The sequence below is a fragment of the Convolutriloba macropyga genome, chromosome 15 (genome assembly GCF_964194025.1).
Source record: "Convolutriloba macropyga chromosome 15, txConMacr16.3, whole genome shotgun sequence".
In the NCBI taxonomy this organism is placed as follows: domain Eukaryota; kingdom Metazoa; phylum Xenacoelomorpha; order Acoela; family Convolutidae; genus Convolutriloba; species Convolutriloba macropyga.
Window position 1 is genome coordinate 13,058,343 of NC_134482.1, and position 27,868 is coordinate 13,086,210.

Here is a 27,868-nt window from a genome sequence, read left to right on the forward strand (position 1 = left end):
GATTTCTCAACTAGGGAGGCACGGGAGGAGGTAGCAGTATCTGAAATGATCGGCAGGATCCACAGGTTATCAGTTGCACATTAGTGCAGTGTTGGCGTTGTTTGTAGACCATTGCATTGTATTAACTTTATTATTAACCATAGCTTTTGCCCACACCACAATCAATCAACCTATTTTTTCCCAATTTCAACTCTGATTTGAAGTCACAGCTCAATAATTCTCATCCATTTTTTGTTGTATCCATTCTCGAAATACAGGAAGTCGTGTGTATATTCCCCAGCCAGTACAATTATCCGAACCAGAGCTCACTAGGCCATAAAGACACATTGGTTCGCCATCCGGGTCAAAAGGGTACAAGGGCCCACCTTAAATGTGATGATAGTGCTCTGAGCCTCTTTCTATAGTTTGACTAGACTAGACTGTTTTCAGTCGCTGCTGGTCTAGTCCCCTAGTTCACCCATCCAAACATCGATAGAATTTAAATCTCTAAGAAGGGGGTGGGTTTAAAATTGAATAAAATACAGTGTCCGGAATCACAGATAAAAATAAACCAAAGTCTTTTCATGGGTCGGGCACAGACATTCACGTTTTCAGTCGCTGCTGGTCTATAGTCCCTTAGTTCACCCATCCAAACATCGATAGAATTTAAATCTCTAAGAGGGGGGGGGGGGGGGGGGGGGGGGAGGTGTTCAAAATTGAATTAAAGTAAACTCTCCGGAATCACAGTTAAAGCTGAACCAAAGTCTTTTCGTGGGCCGGGCACAGACATTCACAGCTTTTTATGCTCGAGCATGGTAATTTCATTCTTCGCGAAGATTATCCTTTTGTAAATAATTGAATTATTTCAGTTAATGATTCTCAGTTTTTTGGATCAGCTAGAAGTGCACGATTAAAGCCCGCATGACTAGACACAGACGATTAAAAACCAAGCTAGCATTGGCCAGATTAAATTTGAGATCAGTTGGTACTATGCAAGAGAATGAAAAGCATAAGGAATATTCATTTTCTAAGAAAATGGGGTTGTAACTTAAACTTAAACCTTAACTTGTACTTGAATTTATTGTGACTAAACTTTTATCAGGAAAAACATAATTCTTTTTCTGGTGTTTTTAGTTGTTACACCGATAGGCTCTTTGGTTTTATGTTATCTATAGCTTTGACTCTTACAAATGGATTTTAGTTAATAACGTTTTTTTATATTAGACTGGCAGAATATCAAATGTTTAAAACTGATTCACAATGTATTACAGGTAGATATTAAAGGCCTAATTCATCCTAATGGAAGTAAAATGTTAAAAGATTCTCCTAAAAGATGCTACAGAAAAAAATCAACAGCTGTATCTGTTGCAACAAAAAAGCTGAGGAGCTCATAACTCTTTCAAGAGTAAATTAGTTGGTAACCCAGGGACCAGTGCCAGCTACACCCAGTAATGGATCATGGCATTTTCATTATGGATTTTCTACTTGCAAGTGTTCTGATCATGGCATTTATCACTCTGTCTATTATGAGTTATTAGACTAAAACACTACACACTTTCTGTGTAGCATGATTTATACACGGCTCACTTTCTGTGTAGCATGATTTATACACGGCTCACTTTCTGTGTAGCATGATTTATACACGGCTCACTTTCTGTGTAGCATGATTTATACACGGCTCACTTTCTGTGTAGCATGATTTAACACAGCTCACTATTTGTGTACATGACTCATACACGTCTCACTTTCTGTGTAGCAGGATTTAACACGCAATTTACCCGCAATTATTAACCGCTCCATTTGAACTAAATGAAAGGAGTGTTTGTAAGCAAATATTTAAATTGACCAAATTTATAAAGCATGCATGCACAAAAAGACAAAGAAGTCAGTCCATGATTAAATAAAGTCCATGATGATGATTCCATATTCCATGAAATAAAGTCCATGATGATGATTCCATATTCCATGAAATAAAGTCCATGATGATGATTCCATATTCAATACAAATGAAATTTCCTGAATGTTCTCCGACGATGTTTGACGACAACCATGTCCACACTCTTTCTGCAACAAACATTGACAAAAATTAATGAAAATCTGATTGTTTAAATGCTCTCATCCATTGGCCATGAGGGGGGGGGGGGTGCAATGCCTGGGGGGGGGGGGTGGTGCAAACTAGCACCCCCCAATGGAATTGCAACTCATCGACATATCTCTTGATAACGAATCAGGTGTATCTGAAAACAAATCCATTGTCATTAAAAACATTATCACCAACAAGGGAACTTGATCTTACAGTAAACACCTAGTGATGAGCCAATGTGAACGCTTTGGAGCGTCTCCACTAGTGACAAGTGATGAGCAACTTGTCATCCTCACGTTTACCTGTGACCTTCATTTGTTGTCCCAATCGGGAAGATAGCTCTGGACTCTCAGGGTGACCAGATGAAACAATAAACTTGACCACCCTCCCCCCCCTCAACAAGATTACTTGATTCTGTAATGTTGTTGGCTGGTTATAATGTTTGCTCGCAGTAAGTCGTTTTGTTATATTTTCGAGATCCTGATTTATCGAACAGTGTGTTGTTACAATTGAGGATAACCAGTAGAGATAACTACATCTGATATCGTATATCTTAATTAAATCCGGATGTTTAATTGACTGCACATCTATTCTCAGATTTCTGGGTGATATTCTGGAAAAAACTGATGGCAGTCCAGCAAACACCGACAAAAGCAAAAAGAATGACAACTTGAACTTTCACACTGCTTGCAATGACCCCGATAGTGAAAAGGCAGCAATTGTGAAACGACTGAACAATTTATTTTATTTCGACAAACGGTTCAAACCCCCCCCCCTCCCCCAAGTACGCATGACGTCTAAATATTATTTGATTTGACTCCTCCAGATCAGCCTCGTACGACTTCAGGATGACGCAGTGCAGATAACGCGGCACGTTGTGAATTTTTTGCCATTCATGCTCGATTTTCGAAATTTTCAATTATCTGTTCTGTACATACTGATAGTTTGGTGATCATGATGTTCAGACTAAATTCAGTAGAAAATATGCACGAAATTGGAGCCGTGTTGAATCATTCTACACAGAAAGTGAGCCCTGTTAAATCATTCTACACAGAAAGTGAGCTGTGTATAAATCGTATACACAGAAAGTGAGCTGTGTATAAATCATGCTACACAGAAAGTGAGCTGTGTTCAAGTAATTCTACACAGAAAAGGAGCAGAATGTTAATTTTCTTTACAGGATGGATACAATTAGAGTATAATGAATCAGTACTGATATAGCCTATCACTAGGGCCCGGGAAAGCTACAGTTAAATTTGGAAAGAAAGTAGAAGACAGTTCAATAAGTGCAGCAACTAAAAATCCCATGCTAGTTTTAGCTTCTTCTAATTGTATTAAAATTGCGACTGCTGGCGTAGGTAGAAAATTAGTGCAAAGAGTTAGAGCTTTTTAGTTAGGTACAAAAAAGAAAGTAGCTTTTAATTAATTGATCAACTGGTATGACTGATTTTAATTTCAATGTTATTTAATGCTAAAAAAATATTCTTCTTCTTATTAATGTTAAATTTATCTTACTTTTGATTTAAAAATTAATTCTATTGATACTCCAATTTTTATTATTACAAAACACAAGTAACGGTAGCATAAAGACCATTTGAAATAAGCTTTTGATTTTCATTATATTCTTCGTAAACCCTAGCCAATTCCTCATTTTCTGTGTTATCTGTTATATTATCATTCATAGTTTTATTTTACAGAATACTAAATTTTTTAATTAACTCATTAAATAGAATATACGCTTTTGAGTACTTTTATTTTCAGTACTTTTTTCAGTAATTATATTTTTTGAAAGGGAGTCAAATACTGTTGCTAAAACAAAGGTTTCCAATAAGGTAAACCTACACAACTGATGCTGTTGTTGCTGTTGAAACAATTGAGGATAATACATTTTCTGTCATCTCAGCTTCATTAACATAGGTTTTATATTTATCTAAGATTCATTTATTTGATAATTTTATTTTCATGCTCTTTTCTAAGAACTTTCATAAAATTAATATTGTTATTGAAATAATTGTTTGTTTAGATTTTGCTATTTATTAGCTGTTCCTTACCATTTGAGATCTTGAGGTAAAATTGTGTTGCATTTGGCTCAGTCACCATAATTTTCACTTGCAAAAATAAATTTCTATTTTTTTCATTATATCTCCTTAATAAAATCACATGCATCTCTAGTCTTGACAGTCCTTTGTTTCCATTATTTTTAAAGAAAATAAATCGCAGTTTTTCTATTGAACTATAAGTCCTAACCCCTAAACCTCCTCTCCATCTGTCAACAAAATCATCATCTTATTGATCGTTAGTCGTATCCTGTTTCAATTTGTTATAATCGGACTCGTGTTTTAGTGTTTAATACTAATTGATTGTGTCACCGGCAACTTTATATGAAGTATTAATAGCGTTTTTACCCTAATTTGCTGCTATAAGAAATCATCAATAACGGTAAAAAAAAGTTAAGTCCACCATTAACTTAAGTTAAATTACAATGTAGCGTATTGGTTGCAACTTTATTCAACTCTCCGTTTGTTCTTGACTGATGCCTTCACTTGATAAAATAATCTTAGTATCATATGCTAATACATTATTATTCCATTACTCTGGTTTAACAACATCTTTAATATGCTGGGTATAGCTAAGTTTTAACAATATGCATTTTACTCATATTATCAAAAAATGCCATCAAAAACTTCTAAGATTTATTGATGTGCTTTACTGAGGGTTAAAACTTGTTGTTGTTCGTATTTAGCATAATTGAATTTCTGGTTGAATCTGTCTCTTGTCATCTGTTATTTATAGCATGCGAATTCTGATTTGCAGCTGATCTGGTGTAAAAAGCTATGTAAGGTCTTTCGATTGTTTATCTGCTACGCAGCTGTGCTAGTACCTTTTGATTCTAGTAGGTACCTTATTACCAGATTCAATATCCAAATTTGACATCAACAAATCACCCACCCAAATCTAACAATTCCTGATCTATTACTTCTACTGTCAGCTTTTTGTGTGCAATTATTATCATTTTAAAAAAGTTTATTTTGTTCTCTTCTACTATAGCTTATCGTTAAGTTATAGCGTTACAAGTGAAAAGCATAGTGATTTCTTCTTCGAGAAACATCTATACCAATAATTATTTTAAATATGTTGATGATGTCTCAAGTTCATTCAAAATACATTGTTTCTTTGATTTTTTCCACAATTCTAGAAGAAAACTACCCATATCATTGTAACTTAAATTGTGATCATGCCCCCTCTAGTGTCAGGTATCAGGTATAATTTAGGGCATGCAAATTTCTACTCATTTTAAAACGCTGGCGTCATACATATACTTGAGTATATATATATATATATATATATATATATATATATATATAAATATTTATATAAATAAATATATATATATGAATTTAATTATTTTTATATGTAAGTATATATATATATACATATAATATAAACATATATATATATATATATATATATATATATATATATATATATATATATAATGTTCTATTTTATTTTAATCTATAACCTTTCATCTGTTAATGTAACTACCGTACCGATTTCATAAAAATGCTAAAAAAAATCAAGAAGATTCATATTTGTGTTAACTGTTTTCTGCACATTAACTATTTTTGGTTCTTTTGTTCAACTTACCAGAATCACCATTACAGGCATCGCCATCAGTTGAATTGATGCATATGAAGCTATCAGTAAGTGCTAAAACAAAAAAGATTTCATAATTTTTTCGAGATATAATTGTCGCTTGCAAACGATGAAAGAATTGTATAAAAAAGATTCAGTGCAAGATTGAATCGATATCATGCCACACCTCACTATCTAACTTTTTTTTCCTTTTTAATTGAATGATGAAAATTGATGATTATTTTTAATTTCCTCAAGAAAACTCAATTTGAAGAAATTGCGAGAATCCTTTTTTGTAACGTTGAATGAAATAATTGACCCTATTTTTTGATACCGTTCTTTAGTACACCACAAAACCGGCATTTTTTTCCAAAAACTTTTGTTCTGGGTCTTATTGAAAAACACCGAAAAGTTTTACAGTATAACTGACAACTTTTAGAACCTGGAGCAAAAAATATATCGAATTCAATGTTTACGTTCTTAAGTGACATTTTCTTGAAGCTATTTTTCAAAAATTAATCTGAAATTCCTTTTCAACGTTATTACTTGATAATAATTTTATTTGCTAGCACATTTCACTCTTTTCCTGGTTCATCTTATTGTTAGTACCGATTAAATGGTAGCAGATTTTAGTTATAGCGAGTATATTTAATTCAAATTGCATCAGAACTAAACTTACCAATCTTTTTTATCGGTAATTTGAGATTACAGACCTACTCGGAATACAGTCTTAATTGCTTTATCAATAAGCCCCACCGGCTATTTTTAACAACTTGAGCTATTAAATTTCCATGAAGTTAAATTAATGCAATTCAATTAATTTTTTTTCAAAGATCTATACAGAAGTTACAAAATTATACCTCGGGCGAAGTGGTGGAAAATTGAGAGACATAGTCGCCATGATTAGACAAATTAGGAGTCAAATTATCTTGAATAAGTTCCAATTACCACAAAATAATCCAACTAAACGCGTTGATGCTTTGACCCTGTGGTACTCTTCAGAGTTCCGTGACTATAAAAAAGACAAATTGCCACGATTCGTAACTGTGCGACTCCCATCTGATCATGTAAACCAAATGATGATTGGCCATGCTCACAAAAGGTGACATGATTCGAAACTGTGCGTTTTGGTGAGAAATAGTGCGATATTGTTTCAATTTTTGTAGTATAAAACCAGCGTGATCCAACGCAACACAAAACGGAATGTTTAAATAAAATTTGACAGTGCGCGGCTATGAACAGAAAAAACCATAAATCATGCTGAAAATTTTTCCTCGTTATAACTCTTTCTTTTCTTGTATGACTTTCCGAAAGAATTACTGAGAAAAAGAAACTGAGTATATTGCATTAAAAACCTCCAGATAAAAACGGAAAAAAAACTTCAAATAAAGGCAAAGACTGTATTATCATGTTTTTCAGATTCTTTCCAAATTCTCAAAACTCAATAAATAACGGAAAGCGATTGCTTCAGTACGAGCAATTTTGTCGCCGTAATCAAATATATCAAGCATTTCGTCACATGATTGACATTTTTATTGTTATTTGCCTTATCTTACAGCTCATGCTTATCTGAGCAAATTTTCTCTTTCAGCTCACAGACTTAACGTTTATTGACGCTGGACCATTAGGCAGATGTAGTCAGACTATGAATCGAGTACTCGTGAATTTCTGGACTTTTGATTCGCATAACAAGCTTTATGTGAAAGCGATTCCAAATATATTGAGAAGCAGTTCAATGTCCTTTTGATTCTTTAAAATTTTTTCTGTCAATTCTGAAAATCTGCTTAACGACTCAAAATTGGGCAAACATCTAGAAATTATTGAAAAATACTCATTTTTTGGGATTTCGGAGAAACCTGAAAGTCTGCGAAACAAATAAAAATAGGTCACATTATGTCAAAAAGTTTCTAAAAAACGGCAACTTTTTTGTTTTTTCATTTTAGTTTCACAGGAAACTTGAGAGTTTGCCAAAGAACGGAATGATCATTTTATAAAATAACCAGAAATAACTCCAAATTAGTAAAAATTTTCAAAATTTTTGAAAAGACAACTCTATTTTTTTGAGTGGTTTTTTGTGTTTTCTCAAAAACCTGAAAGTGTCCCAAACTAATAAAAGTTTATTCATTACTCATTATTGCAAAAAGATTCAAAACTAAAAAAAATCTGTTTGCGGGTTTTTCATTACAATATTTTTCAATTTTTTAATCTTTAAGCTCACCGGTTATTTTTAAAAACTTGCGTTACAAGCGTAACAATCTCCTAGCCCAAATGAACGATTAGTCTAAACTCGAAGATATTGTTTTCTGTTTTCAATCTAATATCGTTTTTCACTTTATTTTTTTTAATGATCGAAAACTGTTTTCTGTTGTCAATCAAAGATTAATCATGCATTTATTTCTTTGAATTTTAGATTAAAACTGTAAAAACAGCCGTCCAAGTTCTTCACATCGCATCTGATGACATCTCCGCGTCTATTCCTGACCTGCCGAAAACCGTTTCCACTTGGTGCACGCCAGGTTTTACAACAAGTTAAATTAAAGTAGATCAATCTATTAGTGGGGGAAAACTGAAGAACAAATTTGCCATGATTAGAGAAGCCAGGAGTCAAAATATCTCAAGTAGGTGTGCCAAATACAACGAAATAATCCGTCAAAACGCTTTTATGTTCTGACCCATCCGATCATGTAATCCAGATGATGATTGGCCATGCTCAGACAAGAAGGTGACATGATTCGAAATTGTGCGTTTTTGTAAGATATAGTGCGATATGGTTTCAAATTGTGTAATTTAAAACCAGCATGATCAAGAGCAACAAAATGCAGGGGTATGTTTAAATAAAATTTGACATTGCAGACATTGCGAAACAAGCTGTGAGCGACTATGAACAAAAAAAGCCATTATTCATGCTGAGTTTTTCTCGTTATAATTGATCCTTTTCTTGTAAGATTTTCCACAAGAATTACTGAGAAAAAGAAACTGAGTATATTGCAACAAAAACCTCCAGATGTAAACAGAAAAAACTTAATTTAAAAGCAAAAACTGTATTTTCATGTCTAGTCAAAAATTTTCTAAAAAAACTGCATTTTTTTAGTTTTTTTTTTCATTTTGGTATCACAAGAAACTTGAGAATTTGCCAAACCACCCAATGATCATTTTTTTAAAAATAAACAGAAACGCAGTTTTTAGGTGTGTTTTCGGGAAGATAAAATTCTGCCCAACAACTCAAAACTAATAAAATTTTTGAAATTTATTGAAAGGTCAACTCAACATTTTTTTTCAAAAAACCTGAATGTCTGCCAAAAAAAATTTATTAAAATTTATTCATCATTCATTATTGCAAAAATATTTTAAAACTCAAAAATTATGTAGAAACCTAAAATCTACCTAACAACTCGAAACTGATCAGAATTTTTAAAACAAGTTCAAAATAAATAAACAAAAAATCTCCAAACAAGCAAACTTCATCATGTAATATCGTAAATTTTCTGAAATACAGCGGAAAAACTTAAGAGAACAAATTAAAAACACAATAAAACGACCTTTTGAAAAAATAAATCTGTTAAAAACACATAAAAAATCCGAAAAAAAATTGGATCAGAAATTATTTTTAAAAAATGCAATTGTGATGATAATGCATTGACCTAGAATCAGTAAAAATTAAAAAAAGACAATAAAAACGAAACACAAAAAAAATAAGGAAACTGTGCAAAAGGCAGAAAAATTAGAATGAAAAAATATTATGCTGTTTTTTAAATCGTTTTTACATTAAAAATATTCGGTAAAAGAAGAAAATTATTCGGAAATTGTCCGCAAACACAAACTTTCCCTCTAATTGCAGACCCGTCTCCTTAATTATGGCTTCCGACAACTTTTAATAGGAAATTATTTATTCTACAGTAATGTCTTTTTTAAGGAAAACAGTAGACGCTATTGTCAATTTGTCAGAATATCTGCAAATTTATAGAGAAACATCGATATTGTCTCATCGTACGTGGATGGATCTTTCAAAATGTCAGGACTCAGATGATCATAAAATACCCATAGACGAACGATACGGTTTCGGAAGCAAATGAAAGATCTTCTAGAATTCTACCTCAAAAAATTAACCAATATGCTTGTTTTCAGTAAAGAACACTTATCACCACGAAATTTTTTCTGCAAGGCCTGAGTGACCAAAACTTTTTTATCTGCTAATTCTCATTTAATAAAGTGATCTTGTTTTAGTACCAAATTTTGTTTTGTGCTATATGCTGAATATACAATTATGTTCATTAATTTTGAAGAACAAGAATTCATGGATCACCTCAATGCTTAATCAAAGTGATAACATAATATCACCACACCATCGAAAAACTCAAATTGTTTTTAATAAGTTCAATTATCCCCTGAAAAAAACGTAATTACTTGAGAAAAGCTAGTGTTGAAGGCACCAAAAGGTGTGTAATATTTAGGTATAAATGTTTTATATATATATATATATATATATATATATATATATATATATATATATGTATATATATATATATATATATATATATATATATATATATATTTCATTTTAACTATCATATAATTTTTTTCTTGTAAAAAGTGTAATCAATTTACATCTTTTTGTTTCTAAAACTTGAAAACACTTCTTATATTGTCGCTATTAAAGATTTCCCACAAGAGCTACTGAAGGAAGAAACCTAGTATGTTTCAGTAAAAACTTCCTGATGTAAAAGAATAAACTTCAATTAAAGCAATAAACTGTATTTTCATGTTTTCACCTCGTTCGAAATCCTCAAAACTTATTAAATAACTGAGGGCGATTGATTCAGATAGAGAAATTTTCGTAAACATAAATGATTATATCGAGCATTTCGTCAGATGCTTGACACTTTAGTGTTTTTTGCGTTAACTTACATTACTGCTCATGCTTATCTGAGCTAATTTTCTCATTCAGCTCACAAACTTTACGTTTTTTGAAAAAAGTTTTAAAATCTTTTATTCAACTGGACCTTGGGGCAGAGTTATTCAGAATATGAAACGAGTACTCTTGTGTTCCGGGACTTGCGATTTGCATAACAAGCTTTTTGAGAAAGCAAATCAGAATTAACGAGAATCAATTGTAAACAATTATTGATAAACGACTCAGTTATTTGGCAGTCGTATTTGGTGTTTTCCCAAAAACCTGAATGTCTGCCAAACTTTAAAAATTTAACAAAACTTTGCGAAAAGGTTTCTAAAAACTCAAAATAATGGTGTTTGTGGGTTTTTTTCTAGAAACCTAAAATTCTACCGAAAAACTCATAAATGATCAGAGTTTTTAAAAAGATTCAAAATAAACAAAGAAAAAAAATCTCAAATTCAACGCGTTAAATCGTAATTTCTCGGAAATACAGCGCAAAAGTCAAGAGGACGACTTAAAAAAACAACAAATCGACCCTTTGAAGAGATAAATCTGTTATAAACACATGAAAAAACCCCGAAAAAAAGTTGGATCGGAAATTAGTGTAAAAAGTTGGGGTTTTGACAAAACATATTGACGTGAAATCAGTAGAAATTAGCAAACAATTAATACACAAAAAAAACAGAAATTGTGCAAACGCTAAAAAAATAAAGTGAAAAAATTTTGTAAGCGATATGAAATTTATGCTATTATTTCAATTATTTTTACATGAAATTAATCAGCTAAAGAATAGGAAAACTTTTCGGAAATCATTTGAAGACTGTCATACAAAGATTTTTAAAAAATTTTGCTAAAATTTTTCGACCTCAATAATTTTAATAAGGTATTTTAATGACTCCTATTAGTTCACTGATCAATAAGTTACCTCCCACTGTAAAGTGATTTGTTAAACTCCTTCATATCACCCAGATTTTTACCTTCGCTTAAACTCACGCTTCTCATAATCTTTTTTGAAGTCAGTTGCTTATCAAAACCTCTAGTTTTGAAGCTAATTTAATCTATTAGTGGAAACGCAGCCGCTTTCCAAGGAAAAGATTGAAATTGAAATTTTGTCAGAATTCCATATATCATTCTCAGAGCGTCTAACTCAATTGGAACATCTGACAGCGGATTCGTGCCGCGAATCGAAGCTACGAAATTTAACAAGCGATAGCAATACTATTGCACACCTGCGGATTAAGATATCACATGGCGCAGTCAGCAACTATAGCACGCGCTCTAATCGGGATACAACCGTTCTGGGAACGAACAAACTTAGAGGGGAAAACCCACTAAGATGGGAGAGAAGGAGAATCATCCTGATGTTAGCAACACTGGCAAAAGAGGGAAATTCAATCGACATCGTACGTGAAGCATCCCCCCCAAAAAGTCTCCCGTCCACCTAAACCGAAGATGTGGACAATAGCACTGCCCAAAGCGAACGTGATCACCAAATCCGAAACGAGCAATTAAAAAATGCTTTGCTCAACAAATGTACAAAAAAAGAGGCTGCGGGATTTCTATGACACATTGGAAAATCTGCGATAGCAAAGCCGTCTTGCTTACCTATCTCAATCTGGACACAGAAGGCCGATAGATCATTGGCTCACAGGAACCGACTGTCCAGATTGATCAAATTTCAACGAAAAATCTGTTGGACACTTTAGAAAACGACTTCACCAAACAAAGAATTATAACTTCCGATCGCTACACTTTTCTCACAAGAAAATCTTTTGAAGGAGAACCAGTGGAAAAGTTGCATGGATGTCTTCGTGAACTATCTCAATATTGCGACCTCATGAATAATTGATCATTCGAGATGTATTTTTTTGATAATATGCAAGTTGGAGAAATCCAACGCTAGCTTTTAAAGGAAACAAGAACCCCAAATAGGCAGTACAAATAGCGATAGACGGAGAAATGAGCATACAAAACCAAAACGGAATTTCAGGGACCCCGGCTTATACCGTATCTAACGAACTCGCTAACCAATCAACCAACAGTATTCAAAAATCATGGAACAATCCAAGGACAGTTACAAATTATTTCCATCTGTCCGAATTGTGGATATACTTGGTCACCCAGTCATCGACAAAGCTGCCCCGCACGAGGGAAAACTAGCGAAAATTGTGTAATCACTAACCAATTTGGGAAAGATTGTCGCAAACCAAATAACCCAATAAACAAAGTAAAACAATAATAAAGTAGATGATGCATCGTCAGAAGTCGCTACAGTTGGAACATCTGCAACAGTAGAAGATCAAATGAACCAAATAGATTTTGTGCTGGAAAATCATAACATCTATAATGCCAATTACAACTCGACGACTTAAACGACAACTCTGTAGCAGTAATTACAAACGATAAAAATTTGAGATAAGGTGAACCAGGTCATATGCAAGTGAAAAATGGAAAAATAGAGAATAAAACACTGATTGATTCCGGTAGCGTTTGCAAACAACCCACAAAAGTCTAGTAAACGCTGTAATTTCGAGCAAAAAGGTAGCTAATGGACAAAGACGTCAAAAATACAAATCAAAAAATATTTTCAAAAGATTTAATCAAGATAATTGGCGTTATCAACACCAGAGTAAAATGCAATGACTAGTTGGCCAAGGACTTCAAAGTAAACGTTGTCGAATATGAACACCGACCAAAAATCGACGGAATCAATCCCCACATCTTGGACTATCACCAACTCAATCAAAACAAGTATTAAATATTAATCAAAAGCAATGCCCGATCAAACAACAAATAGGTCTCAAATTTCGGGTCTCATCTCCTGAATTTGTAATCCTCACAAACATCGTGTAAAAACCTTATCTCATATAAAATTCACTCCAAAATATCAGAAAGGAAGACGAGTACCAAGGAAGCTCCGACTCTTGGTTAATCCAGAATTTAAATTTTTAACAGATGAAAAGAAAAACACAGCTTAAAACTCAATAGTTGCTCTGATAAAACTTTATATCTCCAATTGTTATAACAGTTATTAGAGATAAAATCGTTAAGTTTGCATTAGATAATAAAATTTTAAATAAGTCATTTCAAAAAAGTAAAAAAATGTCAGATGGCTAACGTTGACAATTTAATAGACACATCACAACAAAATATAAACACAAATGCCTCCGATGAAACAGGATACTTTTCAACCTTGGATCTGAAGTACGCTTAGACTCAATTGAATTCAGATCCGGAATCCTCTCTCTTTTGCAACTTCAATACCATAAGTGGTGGATGCACAAGCACATATCGTTTTATTACGGGAATTTCTGGTCTAAATGACATGCCAGCTGCATTTCAAAATATAATGAATTGTATTCTTGTTTGTTTAAAAAACAGAAACTGCTTCCTTGACGAAATTATAATTGTCAGTCGAGGATCTAAAGACGATCATTTAGAATTAAACTATCAATGTTTGGAAAAAACTGTATGAGAACAATCTTAGAAAAAATTTAGAAAATTTTCACCTTGCCAACACCTGGTATTTCTGGTATTTCCCCACTAGAGTCAAAAACTTCAGCAATCCAAAATCTTTCAGCAAAGAAAAACCCAAAAACATTTACGTTCTTACTTAGGATCGGTACATTACATTGGCAAATTCATAACTAAGCTCTCATAATTGTATCATCAATTTCGACCACTTCTTAAGAAATACACAAAATTTTGATTTGATTAATTAACTAGAAACACGTTTTCAGCTTACTAAAAACCAAGTAGCGAACGCTACTGAAATCACACACACAATGAGCCACAATCTGAAGTCCGCATCGAATGCGGCGCTTCTCGAGCAGGTTAACGCGCCGCATTAGAACAACGGTCAACAACAGTTTGGCAGTACCATTTGCATCACCTTTCATTAACATTAAAGAGGAAAGGATTAGTGTCAACGAGTTAGAATTAATAGGAGAGGTTTGGACTGTCAAATATTTTAGCAATATTCTATTTGGAAAAGCCTTCACTGTCAATACTGATCACAGAGCATCACTATCTGTCATGAGAGAACATAGATCTAATAAATCTTACATGTGTTTTCTCCCACGTTAGGTAGATCGAAAATTGCCTTTTGATTTTAACATTGAACACATACCAGTTGCTAAAATGCGATTGGTAGATTAAAATTCTCGTCAACCGAATCAAAAAGCAGAAGTTGCCAACAAATATGACAAGGAATTTGCTGTTGCAACAGTTACCTGCATTCGTGACGCGATTGCAGCAACTTATATAAGTTTTGCGCCAACAATCTGTCGGTCACAGCACAATAACGCGGAAAAAACTACAAATTCCACACGTTCTACGCGTACTCACCAGATAAGCCATTCCAAATTGTTTTCCCGCACAACTCAGTTGCTAAATTCCTACTCTGCAAACGCAGCAGTATTCCACCCTCCTAACATTGACAACATGAGCAACACTAATACGTCACCACAAACTTCATCTGGAAACACTCGGCAAACGACATTCCAGTCTCCGCCAAACTCCGAAGTCAAAACCACAAGATCTGCAAATGATGGGCCCATAACTCCCAACTTGGAACACTAAAATAGGACGTTCTTGAGAAAATTTTAACTCTGTTATTCACGAAAAGATTCGTGGCGTCGCTGACGAGCAAAGATGCAGCAGTGGAGTAGTTCAGAGACTTCATTCTACAAAATGAGAAGCAAAGATGCAAAGACGTGAACACCTGAATGCCTTCGTACTGGCGGGACCTCGTCAGATCAGGTTGCGTGTGCATTGACGAGAGGGTGGGAATTCCCAAATCCATCCAGGGGGCGTTACTAGAGTGTTTCCACATTACACACTCTGGAAGTTCGGGGATGATCACTCTAGGCCAATATGCTTTCTGGGCCAATACACTGTGTAATCCTTAAAAAGGTGGCCAATTGTAAACCCTACGCGAAAATTGGTTAGAACAATAAACCAACAATCCCTGCTTCTAAATGAAACCACAGAAAAGCTGTCCAAAACCCGTTCAAGAAATTCAAATAGACTTTGGTGGACCAAACAAAAATGAAAAAGATCGAGAAATACATTTCCTCGCATGTATTGACCGTTTTTACAGATATCTACATGAAGAATTTTTTGATAAAACAAATGGAGCTAATGTTGTAAATTTTTGGAAGAATACATCCAATTTCAAGGAACACCAGGTAATATCCGACTAGATCAAGCTATATGTGTAATAGGAAATAATGTTAAATATTTTGTAAACAAAATAACATTAACATAATAACACACACTGGAAATGATCATCGAGACATTGAATTAGTGGAAAGTTTGGTACAAACTAATATACGACGCTTAGGTTGCATGAAATAAGCTGGTGAAAAACAAGCAAATTAAAATTTAAAAATCAAAAAGAAAATATTGTATCAATAACCTAAATGTAATCAAAAACAACAAATGCAATACCTATCAAAGCACACTTTAGAAGAACGCCAAACACGCCACTTAGTAGTATGAGCACCAATCAAAAATCATCAAATCTGACATATGAACAAGTACGGAACCACTATTTAGACACTGGCATCGTCCCCGTTGAAGACTATCTTGACAGAATTGGATGGGTGTTAGGAGATAGGAGCGACCTATTAATTCAAGAAGCGATGAGCAGGGTACAAGTCGACGCAGGCCGCCGGTACTACTCTGACAAAAACTCTGACTCTCGATTCATCCTACGCCCTAAACTGACCAACCTGATTCATCTCTCGGTGACCTCCCTCGAATTGAAACCGGCCCGAAAAGTTACAAAGCAATCTAGGAAGGATTTTAGAGGACCTTGGGATACACTAGCTCCCGGAAGCACAGTACTTGGTGATTCCCCAACTACAACAGTAATACAAAACCAAGTGTCCCTGGCGTTTGAGTTGAAAAAAAACGACATCGCCAAATTTCGCACAAATGCCGAACTAAACACTCCTCTGTGGCAATTCACTCAAGGTGCCCCCTTCCATATGAAAATCAACAAAGGAGAAAATCGCTCTTCATTCAAAGGAACTCAAAAAATTTAGAAAGGCGACATTTAAATAAGGCATAGGCATAACGAATAACATTTCTGGTGTTTCATCGGCAAACAGCAACATATCGAGGGCGATGACATCCAGAAAACAGGTACGGCCCCAACTATTAGCGACCCGATTGCGAAGTAATAGAAATGCACGCACCCCGAAGACCTCTGGTGTCTCATCAAACTCGACACCATCCACATCAACGCAAAAAAGCAGACGGGCCCAACATTACTACGGTTTCGAGAGTTCTGTTTGTTCGGTCAGTGAGTCCCAATCAATGCCAGATTGAAAGAAACAACCAACCAGTAATCCAGTAGTCAAAACCTTTTTCCAAGAAGAGTCGACTCAGCCACCACCCAAGGAGACAAGCATCGAACTGCCAATAGTCAGTCCCCCAAACCGCGAGTACACCCTCTTACAAATTCACCACCAAACTATGACTACGCTGATTGTGAGAGGGAAATCAGCATGAGCGTATTTGATTGTCAAAATAAAATATAATAACCAAACTCATCATCAAAAATTAATTTTATTTAAATCAATTTCAATTTTCAATGATAAAATTTAAGTTCATTTGTCTCACATTGAATTTGTGATTCATTTGTGGCACATTTCCAGTTCAGTTTATTTCGAATGGTCTAGTTAATTTGTTCATGTGCTACAATTACATGATATTTAGTATCCCGGAACACTAATGCATTTGCATACATAATTTTTTTTGCGTTTTACTTTAAGTTAACCTGAGTCGTTTTCAACTTCTTCACTCAATATTTATTTCTTATAAAAAGCAGCAATTATTTTATCGATATATATTGATCGGTAAAATTTTGTAAAAAAATTGATACCACTTCTTTTTCTCAAATTTGTTAAAGCCGAGGATATCTGATACATAGATAAAAAATATTGTTCTAAATCTTATTGACCTTCATTATTTTAATATTTTTTAATGACTCATATTCTTTCACTACGCGATAATTTACTCCGACTGTAAAGTGATTTGTTCAACTCATTCACATCACTCACTTTTATTAATTTTGCCTAAATTTACGCTTCTCATTGTTTTTGTTGAAGTCAGTTGCCTATCAAAACCTCTAGTTTCGAAGCTGAGATAATTTATTAGTGGAACAGCAGCCGCTTTCCAAGGAAGAGGTTGAATTTGAAATTGTGTCAGAATTCAACATGTCACTCTCAGAGCGTCTTACTCAATTGGAACATCTGACAGTGGATTCATGCTGCCATTACTAATGCACACCTGCGGAGTAAGATTTCACATGGCGCAGTCAGCTCGTAAAGAACGCGATGTGCTCGGGATGAACCGTTCTGGGAAAACAACTTATAGGGGAAACCTCACTAAGATGGTAGAGAAGGAGAATCATCCTGATGTTAGCAATACTGGCAAAATAGGGAAATTCAATTGACATCGTATGAGAAGCACCCCTCGAAAAGTCTCCCGTCCACCTAAAACTATCTACGAGGAAGATGTGGACAATAGCACTGCTCAAATCTAACGTGATCGCCCAATCCGAAACGAGCAATTAAAAAATGCTTGGCTCTACAAATATAAAAAGACGAGGCTGCGGGAATTCTGTAAACGCCATTATCAATTTAGAAGAAAAACTGCAATTTTGTAGAGAAAATTGTATATTGTCTCGTTTGACGTGGTTTGAACTTTCATGACTCTGTTGATCAGCATGTACCTATAAACAAAAATATGGTTTCAGAGGCAAATGAAAGATCATCAAGAATTATACCTCGAAAACAGTAGTCAGTATCCTTGCTTTCATTAAAAGACGTTGATCAAGAGAAATATTATCTGCAGTGCTTCAGGGACCAAAAAGTTGTCCTCTGCTATTCTTATTTATTCTGGTGATCTTTTTTCCGTACCAAAAAGGTTATTTTGCGCTATTTGCTGACAATACAATTATTTTCATTAATTTCGAAGAACCAGAATTCGTGGATTACCTTAATGCTATATCAAACTGATAACAAGATATCACCGCACCATCGAAAAACTAAGTTTAATTTAAAAAGTTCAAAATTTCCCCTGAAAAAAATATTCATGTGAAATAAGCCAATATTGAAGGAACAAAACCGTGTGATACACTTAGGTATAAAACTTATATTATTTTTTTTTTTCATTTTCACCATCATATAATTTTTGATTAGAAAAAGTGTAATCATTTTATTCAGTTTTGTTTTCAAACTAGAAAATACATCAGCAGATTGTCGCTATTAGAGATATTGAAAGCGTGTGTACAACCAAAAACAAATACGGAGTTCTGATATTTATATTTGAAAATGAGACCGATCTATTTACATCGTCAGCAGAATTCTGTGTTAAGGATTGTTTTTTTGTTTCCCTTGCAGATCGGAAATTATCGAACCTCCCTTTTTGAATTGTACACGTCTGAGTTTTTGGAAATACTGTCTATAGTTGTGAGAAAAGAACGGACTACCGAAAAAAAGCTTCAAAACAGATTGAGAGTTGTAACTGCTAACGAGAGGATGAAATAAACTATACCAGTTTTAGAACTTTTGACAAAAACTAAAAAAAAAAAACAAATCTGTTGGAATTCAAAAGCTTTCTAACTCCCCTGGAAAATTCGACAAAATCTTCATAGAAGTTATAAGGTATTGTGGGGACAATCAAATAGAAAAATTTCTTTTTCTATTTTTTTCTTACTGATTCTGCAATTTATTAAAGATTACTCTGGAAGACATTCTTTAGTATAACCAAAGCAGACTAGTTTCTTTTCAATACTTTTTGTGTTTTTTCTGTAAGCACAACTTGTATACTTTTGACCGCTTTTCTGGTGAACAAATGTTTAGATAACGTGGGTTCTAAATTCCAGATAAAAAATTGCCCAGTTCCTGGGAAAAATGGTTTGTCGTTTTAACAATAAAAGCTCCATCTACAATAACTCAAAGCACTTATGGAAGTACAGCGATTGACACTGAACAGCTCGGAAATGATGCTTAGGAAACCAACTTTTAAATTAGCTACTGAAGTCACCCGCAGTTGAAACTTCGTATCGCCGTGGTAATTTGGCACCTTATTACATCATGTTGAGAAGACTATAGTACTTAAGTTAAAAATGAATATCAAATTTGAAGATATTTAGAACAAATTTTGGCAAATTTTTCCTTAAAAGAGTGCTTTACTTTTACAAATATTTGTGAACAGGTTTTAATTTTGTATCCGTTATCATTGGAAAACGGGCATGTGTGGATATTTGGATCTTTTCCGTTTGTGCCCCCAGTACATTATGCGGCAAAGTAAAACATTATATAAAACAAGGAGGCTCGGTAATGTGCGTTCGCACATTAAGTTCCGACCCCGCTCATCTACATTTTTCACTTAATTGTCTACCAAATGCGATTTAAAAATTTAATATATCAACATATCGTTCAACAAGTTACTAAAAGAATAACACAATCTACTCTAGAGGGCCTATGAGACCTGTGGCTACCATAATATGACTACCAGAAAAGACGGCAATAAAAATCAATTAGTTACAAATAATAATTGCGATCAAAACTCCTTGTCCATTTTTTAAAAACCATAATAACCAAGTCAAAATGGCATCAGATAAAGTTTATAAAAAGAAGATTAACCGGTACTTTTTTGGAACAAAATAAGGGACTTTTCCTCATTAAGTTTATTAGAACAGTGTTTTTTTTTAAAAAAAATAATTAAGTTCGAACTGATTAGAAACAATAGGCATCAAATGAAATCATTGAGAGAGTCTTTTATACCTCAATAGAGAACGACTGAGGCCTTTCACTATCCAGGATACGTCATACGACTACAAAAAGATCGACAAATACAGGCAATAACGAAAAATTTGCACAAAAAATTATGCACGAAAACGATGTCCCCCCAATCAATTAAATATTAAGCTGATCACTAAAAACAATAAAAATCGTCGTTTGAATTTTTTTATGGGTGACAAATTTTGTAAATCAAATGACGCCCATTATTGTGATACTGTGAAAAGAAAACAAAAACCTACAAAAAAAGGGCAAATATGCAAAAATCACGAAAATTGGTTTTATGAAAACTGGTTGTTCCAAGGAGACCATTTGAGGAAAATAAAACCGTTATGAAGAGCAAATTATATTTCCATAGACAAATGATGTGAATTGTATATAGAGATGCTTAGCTACAATTTAACAGAAATAAAATTGGAAGATCTCAAAAATCTCTTTTATTTTATTAAAAACAAATATTTTCAAAATTCATAGCCGACAAAAGCTTTCGACTAAGTAGACAGAGTAGACAGTTTGTCTTGCAACTAATCAGAAACCAAATTGCGACTGTTATTAATGAGATTAAATCATAAGACTATAAAATAACATTAAATACAAGCTGAACTAATAAGTTTCAAAAACAACTTTACGAAACCACAATTTTGAAGCCATTAAATTGATAAGATATTAACCGCGAGAATATAATATCTTCATTTGCGTCTCTTTTGATCATCAAAACGTCTTTTTGTAACAACGACTATCACAAAATGACAACAAAAAGAACCACAAAAACCGAAAACCATATAAACTTCACAAAATTCTTCTGAAGCAAATTGTTTAAGCCCTGAAGACATCATTTAAAACGCGTAAACAACAAAAAATTATTGTTTGATTGAACAAAACATTAAAAAGAGCTCTGTATAATGAAGCCATTTTGCGAAAATGATACAACATTTTAAAGTACGAAAAAAAAACGCAAACCAAATCAAAAAGGGATAAGTTGAAGAACTCTATTACTTTTTTTAGAAATTTAATTCGAAAGTGAAAACAACCATTAGCTATTTAATGATATCGGTTATTAAGATCATTTGTTTATCTATACTTGGCCACTGAGACCTTTAATTACACAATATTTGGCAATTAACAAAAAATTTTCAAAAATTAACAATAAATATAGGGCTAAAATAAACAAATTTCTGCAAGAGAACGGTGTTGCAGCCCTTCAAACCATATGTTAAGAAAACAAAAAATATGTTCAATTTCAAATATTGTGAATTTTTTTTCAGTTAGATTGTCAAATAATGTGACAATTTACAATTAATAGCAATTGAAGGCAAAAGACAAGAATTCAGTTAATTTTTAGTAAAACTCTTCTCAAAGCCATAAAAACCCTTTGGTTCTCTGAGAACAAACGGTATCTACATTCGGCCTCAAATCTACGTAAATTCGAGTTGTCATTTTTGGAGCCGGGAATAAAAATTATTGTCAGTAATTAACATTAAAAAAAACAATAGCAAAATATTTTGAAAAAAAGGCAGCATCAAAATAAAAACCAAAAAGTCTCTGATCCCCAGAATCCATGATATTATCGAACCTCTCCCTGATTTTGTCGCGCGTTCAGCAAACCAACCAAATGTTCCACGTGTTTGTGAATTAGACAATTGCTGAGTGGAAATCTTCAAATATTGAAAAAAACAACGATTCATTTTGTATAATTATCGAGTTAAATCTTCAAAAAATGGCAATGTTTTAGTTCCAGAAGACTTTCATACAGCGCCTAGCTGCAACTAGAGCTCTTGTTGAGATTAAGGAGTCTGTATTGAGGTTTCTAGGTCACTAAGTCTGGCAAAATTGGACAAAGTGGACCAAAAAAGCATCTTTTGCGCCATTTTTGATGACAAAAGTTTGAAATTTGAAAATTTTCTCAAATATTTTAGCCAAAAAAAACTTCAATCAAACATTTCAGCAACACTCTTCTATCTCTAGCGTTAACAGCAACACTTTGCCGTTAACAATTTTAACTTATTTTGAATTGTATCAGCGAAATAGTGCCAAATTTTACTTAAAATGTGAACAATTCTGTACGATGAATATATCGATCGGCCAAAATTGACTGAACAAAAAAAAACCCCAGTTGATTATATAGTTCCTCCCTCCCCACTAAAGTGGGGGTCGGAACAAATATGGCACGTGCGTCTGGGGGTTGCAAATAATATGCGCCCACTAAGATGGGGGGGCACAAACGGAAAAGAACAGGATATTTTTACACCCATATCTATTACACTGTGCATTTTACACATGAGTTACGCAACCTCCAGAAGTGGTCAGAAAAATACCCTACATTGCTAATTTAAGCAGAGCTCTACCGGAGGCAACAAGGTGGTCTATTTAACTAAATAATTGAATTGTTTTTAAATTTTTCGTTCCTAAACTGGCCCTGTGAAGCACTGTTTTCCAACGTTTGATTAAATTCTTGCCCGAGTCATGAGTTTAGGCTTAATTTGACTTTTAACAAATTTTAGTAAACTAAATTACAATTTTATCAAAATAATGCTTTATTTAAACAAAATTTGCAACATTTTTCATCTTTTCTCAGAAATTTGAACGACCAGGTGAACCCTTTTAAGCATATATTGCTTGGCTTGTATCTTCAACGTTTGTCTAATTCAGAATTGGCAATCCTCGAGATTTTATTATTAATTCTGCTTTTTGGACAACTTTAGACAAATTTGATGAAAAAAAACTTATTTTGTCAATAATCTGTTCTTTTGTTAATTAGCAAACGTAGCATCATTTTACTCGCTTTTTAGCAATAACTTATGAAAATAGTTTAAATTTTAATTCCTAGATAATGTTTTTTTTAATTTCTTGGGATACTTTCATGGGTAGCCATGTACAGTGATTGATCTTGAACCTTTATGAAACGATGCTCAAACAAGGAAGATTCCTTCTAGCATCAGAACGGCGTTGAATTAAACAAAAAATCCTAAATAGTTGTTATTGTAATTATACTGAAAACCAAAATTTTATTGTTATTTCTTTAAACTTGAGGACCAGGGTTTTAAGAGTTTGTTTAGTTGTAAATTTATTGAAAAGAAACACCATCACAGATGGTAGCTATATTGTCTTTAAATGCATTTGATTTCGGAAGATCCATTAAATACGAGCTGTGCCATAATAAGCTTAAGTTGATTGCTTCGAAATTCAAAAGATTTTCTTGGCAAACTCATATTTATCAACTACAAAATGAGTTTATCAACTGCAAACTCATGTTTATCAACCCTTAAGCGCAAAAGAAACCTGCATCAGTTTTATCTACTTTGGGTATAGGTTAATGTTCAGTTAATAAAAAGTGAGTTTTTGCGCAAGCGCGGCTCATATCTTGAAAATCGTAGAACTCCAAAGGAACCATACGGCACTAGTTTTACAGAATCATAAGAATAGCCATAATGGGAAAAGACTTTGATTTTTGTTAAGTAATGCAAAAAAGCAATCAATTGCAGTCTATACTCTATCTTCTTACTCTCGTAACCTCATTTTGTGTTTTTAAATAAGTACGTTACCGACAAAAACGTTAATTTTTAATAAATACGTTACATTTATTAAGTACGTTGAAGTTGCGCAATTGTTGTCCAACCTATTAAATCATAAAACTTAAAAATTAGTAAATCAATTATACCAAAATTTTTTTCTCTTTGGATTCTAGGCTGTCAATTCCCTGGCCCAAAACCAATGTAAAATTTGAATCTATTTGTATATGTTGCTGCTCGCAAAAATTGTTTAAATTTATTTGCAGCTTTTGAAGTCGAATAACCAAAATTTTCAAAAATTTGCAAAATATCATCTGTTTCCATTCCGCTGAGCTAGCTCAGCTTCTAATACCAATCGTATTTTTTTTCTTAACGATGGAACGGAGATTTCTGAATTTGAATTGGTCAAAAAATAACGATACGAGCAAGAGAAAATATGTAATAGAGGTTAATATGAAACACAGTGTCCAATTACTACGGAACCCAGGTTGAGGTTAAATGCAGAACAATTTGGTTGACGCTAAAAATGCAGAACCCAGAATGACGCTAAAGGCAGAACAATTTTCGGACGTGACGCCGAAAAATTTAAAACTGTTTGCAGATTTTTGTATAAATATTGAATTCAATTGCTAATTTGTAAATTAGATTATTAAAAATTGTAAATATCAAATCAAGCTCAAATTTGGGAGCGATTTAGGCAAAGATACTATGAAGCAGCCGGGAAAAATTATTCATTAGTCGACAATTATGTATAGATATGTAAGCTAGGTAAGATTGGCGTTGAATGAGTTGAATTTATGTTTGATCTACGCTAAATTCAACGCAAAAATTGTAAGATCTACGCTAAACTCAACGCAAAATATGTAAGATCTACGCTAAATTCAACGCAAAATATCTAAGATCTACGCTAAATTCAACGCGAAATATTTAAGATTGGCGTTGAATGCGTTGAATTTGAGTACGATCTAGGCTAAATTCAAGGCAAAATTTGTAAGGTCTACGCTAAATTCAACGCAAAATATGTAAGATTGGCGTTGAATGCCTTGAATTTAGGTACGATCTAGGCTAAATTCAAGGCAAAATATGTAAGTTCTACGCAAAACTCCACGCAAAATATGTAAGATTGGCGTTGAATGCGTTGAATTTATGTAAGATCTACGCTAAATTCAACGCAAAATATGTAAGATCTACGCTAAACTCAACGCAAAATATGTAAGATCTACGCTAAACTCAACGCACAACTTGTAAGGTTGACGTTGAATGCGTTGAATTCATGTAAGATCTACGCTAAATTCAACGCAAAATATGTAAGATCTATGCTAAATTCAACGCAAAATATGTAAGATCTACGCTAAACTCAACGCACAACTTGTAAGGTTGACGTTGAATGCGTTGAATTTATGTAAGATCTACGCTAAATTCAACGCATAATATGTAAGATCTACGCTAAACTCAACGCAAAATATTTAAGATCTACGCTAAACTCAACGGACAATTTGTAAGGTTGACGTTGAATACGTTGAATTTATGTAAGATCTACGCTCAAGCGTTGATTTTACATAAATTCAACGCATTCAACACCAATCTTACATAATTTTGCGTTTTTTTAGCGTTGACACCTCGGTCCGAGTCTGATGTGGGACACTTTATAAAGTTTCATGCGACTTAATACGGTAACTGATCCTATCACTGCCTGCCGCCGCATTCTAGATCAAAACACATCGATTTTGCAACTCTTTGCAATTTTTTTCTGAATCAAGGCATGTAAATTCTTGCAAAAATATTTGTTCACAAGTCCAAATTTGGGAACAAAAAATCAAGAACAATTTAGTCTTGCAAAAATGAAACGATCAACTGAGTTTGTTGCGGTAGAGCTCTCCTTAAGTTAGCAATGTACGTTGTTATATTATCCAGTTTCGCAGATTGCTTATCTCAGTTTTAATGTGTGAAAACACAGTGCAAGATTTTTAGGTGATAAGCATTTCCATACCAGCCCAACTTCTAACGTTAGGGGATAGAAAATTAAAACCTGTAGGTGGATATTTTTTAACATATTTTCCTATTAATTATTCTATAAATTGGCAACTTTGGCATTTATTTTAAACTAGAGGACTCTAAAAACAAAACTTAACAAGTTTTAATACAATGCCCAATTACTACGGAACCCAGGTTGAGGTCCCAGACGGAAGCAGATATGTCCAGACCGAAGATGAACAAACGAGGGGGGGGGGGGGGGGTCGTAGGTTCAAAATTACATAGTATGGAAACTGTCATTTTTTTCCAGATCCGGGTGACCTGTGTAGCCAGTTCAAACCTCGGTTGTGCGACTTATTAGTCGGAACTAACTAAAATTTTCGTCTTCCTCGCAAGTGTCGTCTGCAGGCGGGTGCAATTTTACTTCCATCAATACATCCGGTAATTCCTTTGTAGTAGAATTGATGTAACCCATGCCACACACTCCAAGTGTGTAGTTTTCAAAGGTTCTGTTCTCGCAGATCTTGATATCGTTGTTATACGGAATTTTCTCCTTCAATTTCAGCAACGCCAGATCGTTTTCATACTAAAAGGGACATTCATTATTTGGATCTATTCTGTTCCTAAACAGAATTGATTCCATTATTTAGATGTGGTCTTGAGTTGGCATGACATTAAGAACACGAGCTATCTCTTAGATCTATTATGGCTCCCCCCCCCCCCCAGCTTAGTAGGAATATATGTCTTATGACCCCCAAGCGCACGTGCATTATTTTTACATGGTAGCGTGCTATATATCAACACATAATTTGTAACTGGGGGACATAAAAGACACTGGGGGTGAACAGAATAGATCCTATCTCTTTTTGCTCCAAAAAACAGTTTCAAACCTTATTCATTTAAACACTGAGATTCCGGAACAAGATTGCGCAGAGATTTCTTTAAAATTTTCAATTTAGTTTAAAACATAGCACTGTTATAAAAAAATAAAACTGTGTTTCTGAACCAGATGTCGGTGATATTTCTTATGTTCTTGGTAATTGACTCTCATTAGATAAAAGTTTTTCTCATTTCTCACCGAAAGAAACAAGTACAGTAGACGGCTTGCTCTGAATTTAGTGATGAATTAAGTGACTTTGATCATACGTTAAATATTTAGTGGTTTCCTTAAAGGCCTCGGCACACTGTTTACGTGGGAAAACATTTTTTTTCAATATGTAACATATTACTTTAGAGAAATATTGCCTCTATTTAGGCGCTGAAGATAGATTTTGTGATCATCCAAATTGAAATAATAGTTTTCATAAGCTATATTTTGCTTTGATAACTGTAAGAGATAGATATCATTTCAGACCCAATTCAAAAAGTTTACTTTTTCCTACACCAAAATTTAGTTTTTCCTAACCATGACCTGTATAAGTGTAACCGTGCGGAATGTCCGCCTAATCCTGAATCTTTTTTTAGAGGGACTTTTAGTGCAATTTAACATTAGCTATGTTTTTCTTTCATTTCTGTCATTACGATGCGGATTGAGAGTGCAGCGAAAATTGACGGCTCAATAGTGGACAGCATGATAAAATCGACAACTAAGACAATGTGCTTGGATAATAAAGAAGACAGACGTCGGTTTTGTTACCCCGTGGGTTCAAGAATAAAAAAGTTGGATAAAAGCAGATAATTTTTCAAATTTGTATATTAAGATGTGTAAAGGGTTTTGACGAAAACACATATTTTTGTAATCTGTAGTGAGCAATGCTCAGTGGGGAATGAATTACAAGCTTGCAGATCTCGACCTCAAGCAGGTCATTACCAAAAAGATTCTGTTTAGAAAGAATTGAACTTTCTATTGCTATATCAAGAACGATCACAACAAAATTGCATAGAAGTCACCCTAGTTGGGCGTGAATGGTTATCATGTAGGAAGCTTGCAGCTTCCTTCAAGACGATGCATCTTCCTGTAGAAATTTCTGCCAGAATA

General features: G+C 33.8%; 1 protein-coding gene across 1 annotated transcript in view; it reads right to left on the reverse strand.

Annotated features, from left to right (window-relative positions):
• Positions 1-210: 210 nt before the first annotated feature.
• The window catches only part of LOC142354091 (transmembrane protease serine 11B-like protein), a 148,777-nt gene continuing 121,119 nt past the window's right edge, over positions 211-27,868 (reverse strand). Inside the window, exons 3-5 of the mRNA XM_075406364.1 lie at positions 26,263-26,476; positions 5,711-5,773; positions 211-365 (exon numbers count right to left, since the gene is read on the reverse strand). Coding sequence (XP_075262479.1) covers positions 211-365; positions 5,711-5,773; positions 26,263-26,476 — 432 coding nt within the window. The remainder of the gene's footprint in view (positions 366-5,710; positions 5,774-26,262; positions 26,477-27,868) is intronic.